Consider the following 13,976-nt stretch of genomic DNA (forward strand, 5'->3'; position numbering starts at 1 on the left):
GGTCGGGGTCTGTCTGTTTGTCCTTCTCGTCGCTGTTGTCGTCTTCCTGCATCGTCGTCTCGTTCTCTCTCTTGTCTCTCGGTGGCTCGGTTTGGCCCGAGAGCCATGAGGTGGCGAAAGCGAGCGTCGTCGTTGGTCACTCCTCGTCCATCGGCTCTCCTCCTCCCTCGCCCGACTCGCCCTCGTCCTCGCCTTCCTCCTCGCCCACCACCTCCTTGCCCTTGCCCTTGTCCTTGGCTCGGGTCTCGCGCCCTCGCGCCGCGCCGGCAGGCTCAACCTCGTCGCCGAGCGGCGCCTGGCCCGTCAACTGCCCGACCGAGAACGTCTTGGGCTTGTTCTTGCTGCCCTTGGGCCGACCGCGCCTGCTCGACGGGCAACGTCAGCTCGGTTTCACCTGTTTGGTAGGTAGGCGGAGAGGGAGGAACGGCGCGACGCACTTGCGCTTGGGCTGGCCGTCCGGCCCCAACTCGCCCTGCGCCTCCTGCTCCGCCGCCGCCGCAGCGGCCGCCGCCGCGTCGGCCTCGCGCTGCGCCTTCTTAGTGTGCGCCTTGGACGGGGGTGGGACGCCGAGGGCGTTGGCCATGCCCGACGGCGGGACGAGCGCGACGGGCTGGAACGAGATGCGGTGCGACGACGTCGTGAAGGGCTGAAACGCCGGCGTGGTGTTGTCTGCGAGCGAGAGCGGGCCTTGGTCAGTCTGTGGATGCTTCGGAAGAGGCGGGAAACGGGAAGGGGAGCGCACCGTTGCGCAGGAAGAGGATGTCGGAGCCGACGAGAGGCTCGTGGAGGCCCTGGAAGTAGCGGTCGCCGAGCAGAGCCATGGGCGTCGTCGACTCGGGTGCCTGTCGCATGGTTCGAGGTGAGCTCCGCCGCAGTGCGTCTCGCCTAGGAGGGAGGGAGAGGGGGAGCGCACCAGGAGCTGGATCGCGTCGTGCTCGGCGAGCGCCTTGGCCTCGAGGTACGGCCCAAAGTCGAGCGTGACGTACTCGACCTGTGCACATACAAGCTGCTGTCAGGTCGGGCGAGTCCGTGCGCGCGAGAGTAAGGGGTAGGGCGCACCTCGTCCTCCTCCCACTCGTCGTCGTCGCCGTCCGGGCCGTCGACCTGGTTCAGGAGCTCGCGCGGGACGAGGTGCTCGACCCTGCGCCAGTTCGAGTTGAGGACGGGCTGTGTCGGGCGTGGGCGGGTCGGCGGGATGGCCATGGCGGCGAGGAGGCGAGGTCGGAGGACGAGGTTGTGGGGAGGGAGACAAGCGCGAGGGACGAGAGGCGGGCCTTGCTGAGGCGCGTGGCGTGTAGCTGTAGCTCTCTCGAGGGTGCTGTGCGCTGCTCAGGTGGATCGAGCGCTGTGACGACGAGTGGCAGTGTCCACAGCTCGCAGTTTGCTGATGAAACCGCGGTTCGCTCTCGAGACTCTCTCTCGCTCGCCCCTCAGCGAGCAAGTTGCTGCGCACGCTCGCTGTACTTTCGGGCTTGCTGCTTCCTGGTGTGCGCGGGTGCCGCTCGCTCCGTCACCTCGTCACCTCGACCTCTTCCTCGCGCGCTTCGACCGTGACTCCGAGTCCTCGTTCCCGACGCGTACTGTGCAGCGCACCTCAGGAGTACTTCCTCGGCCTCGGCGAGTGCGAGGTGAGGACACGAGAGAGGAAGGAAAAGGCGACGGGCCAGACGAGGCCGAAGCGCGAGCAGCTTTCGTCCTCTCTCGCTCTCGCGCTTTGCACCGTCGCAGGAACGCGCGCTGCAGTTCCAGAACCCCCTCCCGCTCGTCCTGCGCCAGCCCGCTCACGCCGCCTGCGCCACCGCCTCGTCGGCCCGCATGGCCTCGACGCCCTCGTCGCTCAGGAGCTCGTCCGGGACGGCGCCCGCTCCGTGCACACTCTGGAGGCGCTCGCGCGCGCCCTTGGTCACCTCGACAAACTCGAACCGTTTCCGGGCAGAGACGGGGCGGCAGTTGCGGATCTGACGGGGCGAGGTGGGGCGCGAGGGTGGAAGGTGGACGGTGAGGGGGGAGAGGGGGTAGGGTCGAGAGCGCGATGGACGCGGAGAGGGTTGCAGGAGAGACGAGAGAAGGGTGGGTACGACAGGGTCAGCGCGGCTCGCTCGGACGAGCAGAGAGAAGGAGAGTGAGAAGAGGGACGGACCTTGACCTGGTCGCCGACGACGCAGGTGGTTTCCGGATCGTGAACGAGGTACTTGGTGTGCTGGCTGTACTCCTGTGTGGTGTCGAACCGGCGTCAGCGGGTGGCTGAGGGCAGGGAGAGAGAGAGGGAAACGAGAGGCGGACCTTGAGCGTCTTGTGGTCGGTCATGCGACGCTCTACCTGGACGGTGCAGGTGTGCTGCATCTTGCCCGTGGTGATGACGGTGCCCTTGAGCTCGAGGCCCTTTGCGAGGGTGTACTTTGAGGCCGGTGGAGGAAGGGACGAGGTCGAGGCGGACGACACGAGGCGGGACGACGAGGGAGAGCACGAGCAGGGGAGGAAGGAGCGCGACAGTGGCCGTGCGGTGGCAGAGATAGACCTGAGCATGGCTGCGGTGGTGCTTGGCGTTGTCGACGAGGCGGGAGAGGGTTGCTGCTGCCTGATGAGCTCCTCCTCGGCAACCCTCCCTCTCTCGCCCCTACACACCCTCGACAGCTGCTTGCACCAGCCAGACCTACTCGCACTCGCCTAAACTCGCCTCGTCGCGCTCGACCTACCCGCCGCCGTCCCTCCCCACCTCTCGCCTCTCGCCCCCGTCGCCGCCTCATCTCATCAGCTCTCGATGCTGCCGGCCACCCGCCGCTCCCTCGCCAGGGCAATCCCGCATACCCACCGTGCACCCGCAACACGCCCGCTCTCGACCGCCGCACCTCTCGACCCGCCCAACCTCAAGGTCACCACCCTCGCAAACGGCGTCCGCGTCGCGTCCGACCCGACCCCGGGTCACTTCGTCGCAGCCGGCGTCTACGTCGATGCCGGCAGTAGGTACGAGAGCGCTCGCACCCGCGGCGCAGCACACATGACGGACCGCCTCGCCTTCAAGGTGCGTCCCCCTCTCTCGCCCTCTCTTCCCCTCTCGCGATGAACCTCGGCTCACCTGCACTCTCTCTCGCCCATAGAGCACCGCGAGCCGCTCGGCAGAAGAGATGACGCGCGAGATCGAGCAGCTCGGCGGCCAGTTCATCTCGTCGTCGTCGCGCGAGACGATCCTGTACCAGGCGTCGACCTACACCCACTCGCTCCCCTCGGTCCTCTCGATCCTGTCCGACACGGTCCTGCACCCGCAAATCACCCAGGAGGAGCTCGACATCCAGCGCGACGCCGCCCTGTGGGAGGTCGGCGAGATCAAGACCAAGCCCGACATGATCCTCCCCGAGCTCCTCCACGAGACGGCCTTTGCCAACAACACGCTCGGCAACCCGCTCCTGTGCCCCGAGGACCGCCTCGAGGCCATGACGCCCGACGTCATCCAAGGGTACATGCGCACCTGGTACCGCCCCGACCGCCTCGTCGTCGCCGCCGCCGGTGTCGAGCACGACGCGCTCCTCGAACTCGCCGACCGCCACTTTGGCAGCGTCAAGCCCGTCGCGTCGTCCACCTCTCCTTCCACCTCGACCACCTCCTCCTCCTCTTCCGCACCTCGACCCGCATCCGCCTCCCCCTCTGCACCCTTCTCGACCTCTGCCCCTTCCCCCGCCACCGTCTCGTCCTCGTCGCCCGACGTCGAGTCGTTCGAGTACCTGTCGACGGCCCCAGCACGGTACACCGGCGGTCAGCTCCTGATCGAGGACGGCGAGCAAGAGTTCACGCACGTCTACGTCGGGTACGAGGGCCTGAGCATCCACGACGAGGACATCTACGCGCTCGCGACGCTCCAGGTCCTGCTCGGAGGCGGCGGCTCCTTCTCGGCCGGTGCGTCTCTGCTCTGCCTCTTTCTCCCTTCCTCTTGGACGCCGAGACTGACCCGACCGGTGTCGGTGTGTGCGCAGGCGGGCCGGGCAAGGGCATGTACTCGCGCCTGTACACGAGCGTTCTCAACCAGTACCACGCCGTCGACTTCTGCTCGGCGTTCCACCACTGCTACCTCGACAGCGGCCTGTTCGGGCTCTCGATCTCGGTCCACCCGTCGTTCCTGTTCCGCACGCCCGAACTCATCGCGCAGCAGCTCGACGCCGTCACGCGGCCCATGGGCGGCGGGATCGGCGAGACCGAGTTGAGGAGGGCGAGGAACCAGCTCAAGAGCAGCTTGGCCATGGCGCTCGAGAGCCGCATGGTCCAGGTCGAGGACCTCGGGGTGCGTCCCCAGCCTCTCTCTCCTCTCTTTCTCTTCCTCTCGTGCCTCGTCCTGACTGCTCCTCTCTCCCTCATCCTCTCTCTCGAACGCCCGTCCCGCCACGCTTTCTCTTTCCCTCTCCCCTCTCGCCCTCGTACCCTCTCGCCCTTTCGCTCGTCGATCCCGCGTCCGCTTGCCCACAGCGCCAGGTCCAGGTGCACGACCGCAAGATCTCGATGCCCGAGATGTCGGCCCTGATCGACCGCGTCACGCTGTCGGACCTGTTCCGCGTCGCGAACCGCGTCCTGCGGCCCTCGACGTCGGCGCTCGTCGGCGACCGAAAGCGCAACGGCGAGCCGACCGTCGTCGTGCAGGGGCAGCTGCGGGGCCTGCCCGACGTCCGGGACGCGCTGCGCAGGAGGGGACTGGCGGGGAGCGCGAGCTCGTGACTCGCGGCGGCCGAGAGGGGAGGACGAGGAGGAGTCGCGAGCGGGAACGGGAGAGGAAGGAGAAGCGGCAGGGCGCGTCGGGGCTGAAGGATAGATGTATCGCACGCAACACTCGCATTTCTTTTACCTCTCGAGCAGCTACAGCGTCCCGCAGCTACCTTCTCTTGCTCGACGAGGTCAACTTCTCGGTTTTGAGAGTAGTAGGTGCCGCTCAGGTTCTAGACGTCGAGCATCCGTCTCATCAAGGACTGTGAGAGCGGCGGAACCCGGGATTAAACTACTCTCGAGCAGCTACAGCGTCTCGCAGCTACCTTCTCTTGCTCGACGAGGTCAACTTCTCGGTTTCGAGAGAAGTAGGTGCCGCTCAGGTTCTAGACGTCGAGTATTCGTCTCAGCAAGGACTGTGAGAGCGGCGGAACCCGGGATTAAACTACTCTCGAGCAGCTACAGCGTCCCGCAGCTACCTTCTCTTGCTCGACGAGGTCAACTTCTCGGTTTCGAGAGAAGTAGGTGAGGGTCACGTCCTAGACGTCGAGTATTCGTCTCAGCAAGGACTGTGAGAGCGGCGGAACCCGGGATTAAACTACTCTCGAGCAGCTACAGCGTCCCGCAGCTACCTTCTCTTGCTCGACGAGGTCAACTTCTCGGTTTCGAGAGAAGTAGGTGAGGGTCACGTCCTAGACGTCGAGTATTCGTCTCAGCAAAGACTGTGAGAGCGGCGGAACCCGGGATTAAACTACTCTCGAGCAGCTACAGCGTCCCGCAGCTACCTTCTCTTGCTCGACGAGGTCAACTTCTCGGTTTTGAGAGTAGTAGGTGCCGCTCAGGTTCTAGACGTCGAGCATCCGTCTCATCAAGGACTGTGAGAGCGGCGGAACCCGGGATTAAACTACTCTCGAACAGCCAGAGCGTCTCGAAGTCGAGGAGGAGGAGCTTCACACCGATCGCAGCCGTCCGAGCGACGTAAGACGCTCCCGAGGCACTTGAGGAACAATCCCGAGAAAGCCACCGACCGAGCGAGCTGTCAGAAAGAGCTCTCTCGACCTCATCCGTCGCTCGACTTGAGAAGGGCGAAGGGGAGCCAACTCGCGCTCTACACGACAAAATAGCTCGGGAAACGCGCTCGATTGCACCGCAGACACCTCCTCATTCGATCCGGCGCGCGCACGAGGCCGTCACCCTACTGGAACAAGAGATAGCGTTTGAGCGAGGGTGCGCAGGATCCCCCTGTCTTTTGTAGGTGGCCGGGCACACGGGCGCTCCGCAGGGGTGCGCACCGTGCGAGCGGTTCACCAGAGTGCGCCCGCTGCCCACAGGGGCACGTGAGGGCGGGCGCGGCCTCGTAAAGACCCGTCCAAGACGGCTCGACTCGCTGAGCCGTCGGGACGAGTGCGACGACGAACGAGAGCTGGAAGCGGTCTGGGGACGCTCGCTTGGGACGAGGAGAGCTTTCGGAAAGGGAAAGGCGCCGTCGCGCGGCGCAGCAAGGGCGCGAGGGGAAGCTTTCGAGGCCGAGAAGGGGGAGGTGCCATCGAGGGCGCGACTAACCTGCGGCGTGACGTCGAGAGGGTCAGTGCGCGGCTCGGCGAGGAGTAAAGTTCCATCTGGAGGTACTGAAGGCAAGAGAGAGAGTGCGTGGGACGTACAAAGGACAAGACGAGCCGCTTCGAGGTCGAGAGCCCGCCTCGCGCCGCCCAGAAGACCGCCCTGCTCGCCTTGCGCAGGTGTTCCGCCTGTGAGGTGGCCAGGTCAATCCATCAAGACCCCTACACTGCATCGCGAGGTAGCAGAGGCGGCGAGGGGAGAGGGAGAGGGGGGCCAAACACGGGGAGGCGGGGATGAGGTGGATCACCAGTCGCCCACAGCCCGCGCAGCGCGGCCGCCTGGCTCGATGCACGACTGGAAGCTGCTTGATGCCCGGACGAGCGCGCCCACCGGTCCACGAGTCGTTGTCGCTGGTCGAGAGAGGTCGGACGACGCGGCTTGCTGATGAGGACGCGAGTCGCCCTGCGCTGTCGGCGAGCGCTCGTGGTGGTACAGGGATAGGCGCAGGCGATCTGCGCCGTATGCAGGTATGTGTGGCAGCCAAGGCGACGCGTCCTGTCGTGAGGGTCGGTGTGCGAGGTGGACGAGGGAGAGGAGCGCCTCGTCTCGAAACCGGGCCTGCTTTTCACATCTGCCACAGCTCTTGCGCTCGCTCAAACCTTCAAAGCAGACTGCTCTCCTCTCAGAGGAAGCTCGACAGGCTCGGGAGCTTCGAAAGGTGACGCGATCGCCGAGAGAGGAGAGCCGGCGCGACGCGAACGCAATCCGTCGTCTCTCGCGGCAGCGCTGTGGCCACGATGACGCGCAGAGACAGGATACAGGGTCGCAACAAGGTACTACGGACGAGAGGAGGAATAAGAGAAATAGAGGGGGAGGGAGGAAAGCAGGAAGTATGGCTCTTCACTCCTCGTCCGAGTCGAGAATGACCCGCCGCTTCTTGGCGGCCTGCGAGACCGCGCCGACAGGCTCATCGTCGTCGCTCATGGCGTCGCCGGCTCGCGCAGGGGGCGCCGAAGTAGTCGAGGACGCCGAAGCTGCGCGCTTCCTTCCCGACGCGCGTGAGCCGGACGACGACGGCGCTGTCGGCGACTCGTGCTCGTCGACTATGCCGTCGTACTCGTCGCCGTCGACCGCAGAGCCCGCCGCCTTCTTCTTGTCGGCCTCCTTGCGCAGATCGCGAACGAGGTCGTCGTCGTCCTCGACGTCGCTGACGGCCGCCGGGTTGAAGTTGGTGACCTTGCGCGCCTTGCCCTTGCCCTTGCCGCGCCGGCCCGTGCTCTTCTTGGCTGTCGGCGGCGGCGACGAGTCGAGCGAGTCGGTCGGCGAGGTGGCGCGCTTGGTCGAGGAGGCGTCCTTCTTGACCTTCTTCTTCTTGGACCCGGCGTCGAGGGCGGTCGAGATCTGGCCGGCGTTGAGCTTCTCGCGTAACTGTTGGCGTAACCGGGTGCGGGTGAGTGTGTGTCGCGAGGGAGGATGAGGGACTGAGCGAGGGGTCCGGACGTACGGCCGCCTCGCGCGCAAAGAAGGCGGCATCGCCGTCCTCGTCTCCCTCGTCGTCCGTGTCGGTGATCTGGCGAGAGGGTTAGTCGAGTTCGAGGACGAGTTGCGCAGAAGGAAAGGCCCGAGGACGTACAAACTGGGCCGACTTGTACGCTTGCTCCTCCTCCTTGCGCTTGGCCTGCCGCTTCTTCTTCTCCTTGGCCTTGACGACGACCTCGCCGTCCTCGCCGATCTCCATCTCGTCCTCGCTCGCGATCTTGCGCTTGCGGCGCACGGGCTTCTTGCGCTGCTTGCGCAGGAGCTCGGCCGCCGACTTGCCGTTCTGCGGGTCGACCGGGTCGAGGAGGAAGTCGTCGACGATCTTGAGGTCGCCATCGAGCTTAGAGGGCACGAGCGATGCAGGGATCTGCCACACGAGCTGGCCCGACTCGGGTGCTGCGAGGAAGGGGGGAAGGGGGAAAGAGGTGGACGGTCAGGCGAGGCGCGCACAGGACGACGATGTCGACGAAGGGGGACGCACCATCGCTGCTCTCCCAGCTCAAGAGGCGCATGAGGAGCTTGAAGTGCGCGTTGACCGTGGCCGCCTCCTTGACGCTCTCGTCATCGCCGAGGTCGACCGTGTGCGGGACGAAGAGGGCGACCGCCTCGGGCGACGGGCCCTTGAGCTGCGCCGCCTTCTCGCGCATGGCCTCGTCCGTCTCGAGGTCGGCGAGCGAGCTCGTGTCGGGCAAGCCGTCGACCGTGAGGACGATCTCGGTGCGGGCGGCCGAGGCGAGGACGAGTTGCTGTGGGAGGTCCGAGCGGGGTCAGTTTGCATGTCCGGCGGCAGCAGTCCATGACCGGAAAGAGAGGGACGCACACTCTTGATGAGGTCGATGAGCTTGTCGTCGCCGGCCTCGACCAAGCACGCGATGGCGATGCCGATTTGCTGCGTGTGCGAGAACCCGGGCGCGACCTCGACCTCGCCGATCTTCTTGGCCTGCGAGGAGATCCAGAGTGTCAGTCTCGCCCTCAGAGAGCGTAGTAGATGAATCGAGGCGGCGCACCTTGTAGATGAGCGTGTCGTCGTCGCTGTCGCCGTACGGGTCGGCCTCGCCGAGGCGCATCTTGCCGAGCTGCGTCTTGGTCTTGGGGTAGAAGCACTGCGCACGTCGTCTCGGCGTCAGTGGATGTCCTCGATATAGTCGGAGAATGACCGAGGGAGGAGAGAGAGGGAAGGCACCTCGAGGAGGAGGAAAGGGTGGTCCTGCACGGCGTTGAAGAATTTGCGCAGGATGTACTCGATGAGCTTGCGCAGGTCGAGCTTGGGGCCCTCGCGCGCGTCGGCAATGTCGCGGTCCTCCATAATGCGGCGGAAGAGCTCGAGAACGGTCGGCTGCGGGTCGGGAGAGCACGAGAGTCAGGACGCTGTGCGACGCAGAAGAGGTGCGAAACGGCGACGGCGCACCTTGTAGAAGAGGCCCTCGGACTTGGCCTTGACGGCCTGGCGATGCATGAGGGCGACGATGCGCTTCATCTGCTCGGGCGAGCGGTACGTCTTGTACGACTCGAGGTGGACCATGCACGTCGCGAGGACCGACTCGTCGGCGAAGCGCTGCGACAAAGGACGTCAGAGCTCGCTCAGAGAGAAGGACAGGAGAGAAGAGGACGCAGGGCGCACCTGCTCAAACTTCTCGAACTGGAACGCGTGCTCGCCGAACGACACGGTCCCGCTCTCGACCTCAAGCTCCTCCTCGTCCTCGCCGCCGGCCATGCCGAGCCCGTCTCCCTCGTTCTCGTCGGCGCCGTCGGGCTCTGCCAGAACGAGTCGTCAGAGACCCGAGGAGGGAGGAGGGTGGGGAAGGGAGAAGGGGAACGAGCGACGCACTCTTCTTCTTGGCCGCCGATTTCTTGGCCTTCTTCTTTCGCACGTACATGTACGACTTGCTCTTCGAGTACTTCTCGAGCATGCGGAGGAGCGTGTAGGCGAGGTTGAGGACGGCATCGAGGTACCTGTGGGCGGCAAGAAGACGAGCTTGTGAGCCACAGTTCACGCTCGTCCTCCATGCTGGCCGAGGCGATATCCAGAGCGAGAGCGCGACTCACTTGTACGACTGGCCGTTGTAGCGCGTGACGAGCGACACGACCATGTCGAGCGTGTCGGCCTCGTAATAGAGCTTGTTCTGGAGGATCTCGGCGACGTCGATGTGGTCCTGATTGCCCGTTGCCTGGAGCGCCTCGATGACGAGCAGCTGCGGACGGGAAGTGCAGGTCAGGGCGGGCTCAGAGAAGGAGAGGACGAGGGCGACGCACAATCTGGGTGAAGCACTCGACGCCGGCGTGCAGGTCGGTCCACAACGGCGGCTGCATCAGGTACGAGTGAGTAGACGCGCACGACAAGGTGCATGGACGTCGCCGAAGAGAGGGAGAAGGAGGAGAGGCGGCGCACCTTCTCCTCGAGGGCGTTCTTCATCCTCATCGTGACGAACCCGATGGCGTGCGGCTCGGTCATCTCGGCGACCATGCCAAAGTCGTGGCCGTGCTCCTCGTCGAGGTGCGAGATGCCGCGCTTCTCGTCGTCGCGGTACACGAGGAGGAAGAACTCGAGGAAGAAGGCCGACAGGTACAGGAAGCGGACCGTGTCCGACTCGCGGACCTTGATGCGCTCCATGCGGATGTCGCGCAGGACGGACGAGAAGAACGCTGCGCAGGCACGAGGGGGAGGTGGGTCAGGGGTCGGCGAGGGAAGGCTGAGCCACCCGCGAGGGAAAAGAGGAACGGGCGACGCACGGTTGAACGCCGACTCGACGAAGCGCCTGCTCGTCTGCGCGAGGACGCCGATCGCCTCGGACCGCAACTGCGACGGTGGAGCGAGGTCGTCCTCCTGGCGCAGCTTCTTGACCTTGGTCTTCTTGATCTTGTCGAGCGTCTTCTCCGGGCCCTCGGCGAGCGTCGACTGCTTGTGGAGGATGTACTTCTTGCCGTTCTGCGGGTCGTGCACGACGTCGAGAAGGGTCAGTGACTGTCGGGGGCGAGACGAGGCGCCAGCGCAGAGAGAGAGAGAGGAGGGCGCACCGACTGGACGGCGATCGTGGTGCCGAAGCGCGAGTGCCTCGAGCCCTTGAGGCCGAACGCGTTCTCCGACTGGCGCGCCTCGAGGTCGAGCATCTGTCGGAGGCGGTTCTGCTCGACCTTGCCCTCGGGCACCATGAGCTCGTCGGGCCGCACGCCGCGGTAAACGAGGTGGAGGATGTCGAGGACGACCATGTTCCAGGGCGCGTAGTCATTCGAGTCGGCCTGGGACGACATGGCGAGGAGGAGGTCGAGGACGCCCTCGCGCTGGAAGGCGATGACCATGTCGGACTGGAGCGACGAGTCCTCGACGGCGGCGGCCGAGGTCGACGTCGAGTGGCGGTCGACGAGGTAGGCGAGGTTGCGGAAGACGTGGAGGACGAGCGAGATGACGTTCTCGTCCTTTGGCGTGCGCTCCCTGCGCGAGGAGGGAGGGGCAAGTCAGTCTCGAGGCCGGGCTCGAGCGCGCCTCGACCCTCGAGAGACAGAGAGAAAGGCCGGGACGGACCTGCGGCTCTTGGACAGGCTGTTGGCGAGGATGATCATCATGTGCTTGAGGACGTTGTCCTTGAGGATGGCCGCTTTGTACGAGCGCTGCGCCTGGATGAGGGTCGTGTAGTCCATCGACTGCTTGAGCTCGCCGAGCAGTTGGGCGTCGCGCAGCTCCTCGGCGACGTTGATGGGCCACGTCATGGCGCCGATGAGCTCGACTGTAGGTACGGGTTGTCAGTTTCGAGGTGCACGAGCGAGGCGCAGGACAAGTGGGACGCACCACAGGCGAGAGCGATGCGGTCGCCCTTGTTGCCGGTGCCGAGCGTCATCTTGAGGATCGGGATCAGGTCCTTCTTGAGGACGCCGACCTCGTGGAAGATCCTGGCGACGGTGCGATCATCGTCCTTCTCGTCCATGCGCCAGAAGCGCTTGAGGTCTTTGAGGCAGCCTGCGAGCGAGAGGGGTCAGCGGTCGTGCCGGGCTGAGAACGGCCGAGCGAGACGAGAGACGCACCGACGACCTGGTCACCGAGCGAGTAGGCCGTGTAGACCTTGCCGTTCTCGTCGAGGAACTCCTCGTAACCGCCGAGAGCGGCGCACACGGACGAGATGGGAGCGTGCAGGACATCGCGCTTGCTGTTGGACGAGGGTTGGGGTGGTCAGCTCGCGCTGTGGTGTGAGAGGGAGTGGACAAGAGTGGACGGACCGCTGCTGTGCGCTGCCGGGAGCGTTGTAGTCCTCGTCGTAGGGCGTTTCCGAGCGGTGCTCGTGGTCGCGGTCGTCGGCCTCGTCGTCGGTGCCGTAGCCGAGGTGCTTGGGTGCCATCGGGGGCGAGAGCTGTCGGGCACACGAGCAGCCCTCTCGGTGCGTGCGGGCTGCAGCTGAGGCGAGCGAGCGGGTGGATCGAGGAGACGGCGACGCGCTGCGACGTGAGCGGGCAGACGAGACCGCGGCGGAAAGGCTCGCCGTCGACGGCAGCGCCGGGTGAGGCGAGAGCTGCTTCGCTAGCCTCGCAAAGCTGTTGCTCGCTTGATTCGCCCGCAAAGTCGGGCCCCTCGAACGCGAGGTCGAGGGAGGCCGCATCGCCTCGTCCGTGTGAGCTTGCTCGTCGAACCGAGCCGCCTCGTCGACCCGGCACCACCCTCTCGACCTCAGCAGCGCAGCCATGGACGTGTCTGGCATTCTCGACCAGCAGCAGGAGCGCCAGTGCGTCCGCCCCCCCCCCCCCCTCTCCCTCTCTCTCCTCGTCTCTCTCCCCCTCCCCTCCTCCACCCGCCGAGCTGACCCTCGCCTCATCTCCCCCGCTCGCAGGAAGGCCATCACTGTCACCAAGGAGATCCCCGTCGACCTCGACCTCGGTCTCCTCGCCGTCTTTGACCCCAACCCGATCGACCTCGAGTCGTACCAGTGCGTCCCTCCTCCTCATCTCCCGCCCCGCCCGCCGCCTCATCTCACCCTCGCCTGTGCCGCGACAGGACCGACAAGGAGCGCTCGCTCCTCGACCATGCCCGCGACGGCATCCAGCTCCTCGTCAACGAGCTGTGGTCGCAGAAGACGCGCATCGTCGACGACGATGTGATTGCCGACCTGCCGCCCATCGCTACGGGCCTTCCCCGCGAGAAGCCTGTGCGTCCGAGCCTCTCCCTCGTACTCTCGACAGAGGACAGCCCGACTGACCCGGCTCCTGTCGACCCACAGCTCCCCAAGCAGGCGCCCGAGACCAAGTGGCAGGCGTTCGCCAAGGCCAAGGGCATCGCGCCCAAGGAGAAGAAGGACCGCATGGTGTACGACGAGGAGCGCCAGGAGTGGGTCCCGCGGTGGGGCTACAAGGGCAAGAACAAGGACAAGGAGGAGCAGTGGATCCACGAGGTGCCCAACAACGCCGGTCCGTCCCTCCCTCCTTCTTCCCCCCGTCGTCCCAGCTGACCTCGCGCTCGTCCCCGCAGACCCCAACTTCGACCCTCGTGCGGCGGCCAAGCAGGAGCGCAAGGCGCGCTCGCTCAAGAACGAGTCGCAGCGGCTGCAGAACCTGCAGCGCGTCGCGGCCAACGCGGCCCAGCAGGTGCAGGCGTCGACGGCGCGCTCGAGCCAGCGCGACGCGCGCAAGCAGGAGATCGAGCACACGCTCAAGGCGAGCAAGAAGAGCACGGCGAGCCTCGGCAAGTTCGACGACAAGCTCAAGGGCGAGGGTCGGGAAAAGAACATCAAGCGCAAGGTGCGCCCCGCTCTCTCTCGCCTCCCCCCGTCGACGCCCTCGTACTGACCCTCGCCGTCGTGCACCTGCCCGCAGTTCGACGCCAACGAGGTGTCGGCCAACGACGAGCGCAAGAAGTCGATGGCGATCCTGTCGTCGATTGGCGCGACGCCGTCCAACAAGCGCACCAAGGTGTCGGACGACGCGCCGAACGCCCGCCAGGAGACGCGCGGCCTCGTCAACGACCGCAAGGCGATCAAGCACCTGACGGGCGGCCGGGGCGCGCTCAGCCTCGAGCAGAAGAAGGGCGGCGGCCGCGGCGGCGGCAAGGGCGGCAAAGGCCGCAAGTGAGGGCGGTTTCCTTCCTCCTCTGGTGTACGATAGAGCGCATGCCTCTGTGTGTAGCCTGTAGCAACGAGTTGCCCCCACCTCTCAGTGCGTTCGAGCGAGAGTCGAATACAAAAGTCAAGCGCGAAAGTCAAGCCAGATGCGAA

At 65.7% G+C, this 13,976-nt stretch overlaps 5 protein-coding genes across 5 annotated transcripts; 2 read left to right on the forward strand and 3 right to left on the reverse strand.

Annotated features, from left to right (window-relative positions):
* Positions 1-107: 107 nt before the first annotated feature.
* Positions 108-1,203, reverse strand: RHOBADRAFT_52283 (uncharacterized protein; the record flags this gene model as incomplete). Its single annotated transcript, XM_018416262.1, has 5 exons — positions 108-362; positions 438-669; positions 743-842; positions 914-991; positions 1,060-1,203. 5 exons carry the CDS (start codon positions 1,201-1,203, stop codon positions 137-139), a joined length of 780 nt encoding a protein of 259 aa, XP_018272298.1. The 3' UTR covers positions 108-136.
* A 578-nt stretch (positions 1,204-1,781) lies between these two features.
* On the reverse strand, positions 1,782-2,307 carry RHOBADRAFT_42577 (uncharacterized protein; the record flags this gene model as incomplete). The annotated part of the gene is made up of 3 exons (XM_018414083.1): positions 1,782-1,958; positions 2,141-2,212; positions 2,284-2,307. 3 exons carry the CDS (start codon positions 2,305-2,307, stop codon positions 1,782-1,784), a joined length of 273 nt encoding a protein of 90 aa, XP_018272299.1.
* On the forward strand, positions 2,303-4,701 carry RHOBADRAFT_48185 (uncharacterized protein; the record flags this gene model as incomplete). Its single annotated transcript, XM_018415109.1, has 5 exons — positions 2,303-2,536; positions 2,873-3,022; positions 3,099-3,891; positions 3,969-4,273; positions 4,456-4,701. The coding sequence occupies 5 exons, from the start codon at positions 2,306-2,308 to the stop codon at positions 4,699-4,701; spliced, it is 1,725 nt and encodes a 574-aa protein (XP_018272300.1).
* A 2,414-nt stretch (positions 4,702-7,115) lies between these two features.
* On the reverse strand, positions 7,116-12,113 carry RHOBADRAFT_52286 (uncharacterized protein; the record flags this gene model as incomplete). Its single annotated transcript, XM_018416263.1, has 19 exons — positions 7,116-7,674; positions 7,751-7,816; positions 7,880-8,181; positions 8,267-8,531; positions 8,606-8,725; positions 8,793-8,888; positions 8,969-9,121; positions 9,194-9,340; positions 9,407-9,540; positions 9,614-9,738; positions 9,832-9,977; positions 10,039-10,089; positions 10,175-10,428; positions 10,516-10,711; positions 10,801-11,215; positions 11,306-11,507; positions 11,570-11,737; positions 11,803-11,924; positions 11,995-12,113. The coding sequence occupies 19 exons, from the start codon at positions 12,111-12,113 to the stop codon at positions 7,147-7,149; spliced, it is 3,609 nt and encodes a 1,202-aa protein (XP_018272301.1). The 3' UTR covers positions 7,116-7,146.
* Positions 12,114-12,417: 304 nt separating this feature from the next.
* RHOBADRAFT_25295 (uncharacterized protein) lies at positions 12,418-13,909 on the forward strand. The gene is made up of 6 exons (XM_018412674.1): positions 12,418-12,494; positions 12,600-12,695; positions 12,764-12,914; positions 12,987-13,173; positions 13,235-13,503; positions 13,579-13,909. Exons 1-6 carry the CDS (start codon positions 12,454-12,456, stop codon positions 13,831-13,833), a joined length of 999 nt encoding a protein of 332 aa, XP_018272302.1. The 5' UTR covers positions 12,418-12,453; the 3' UTR covers positions 13,834-13,909.
* The last annotated feature ends 67 nt before the right edge of the window (positions 13,910-13,976 follow it).

This window comes from Rhodotorula graminis, assembly GCF_001329695.1.
Source record: "Rhodotorula graminis WP1 unplaced genomic scaffold RHOBAscaffold_4, whole genome shotgun sequence".
NCBI classification, from domain to species: domain Eukaryota; kingdom Fungi; phylum Basidiomycota; class Microbotryomycetes; order Sporidiobolales; family Sporidiobolaceae; genus Rhodotorula; species Rhodotorula graminis.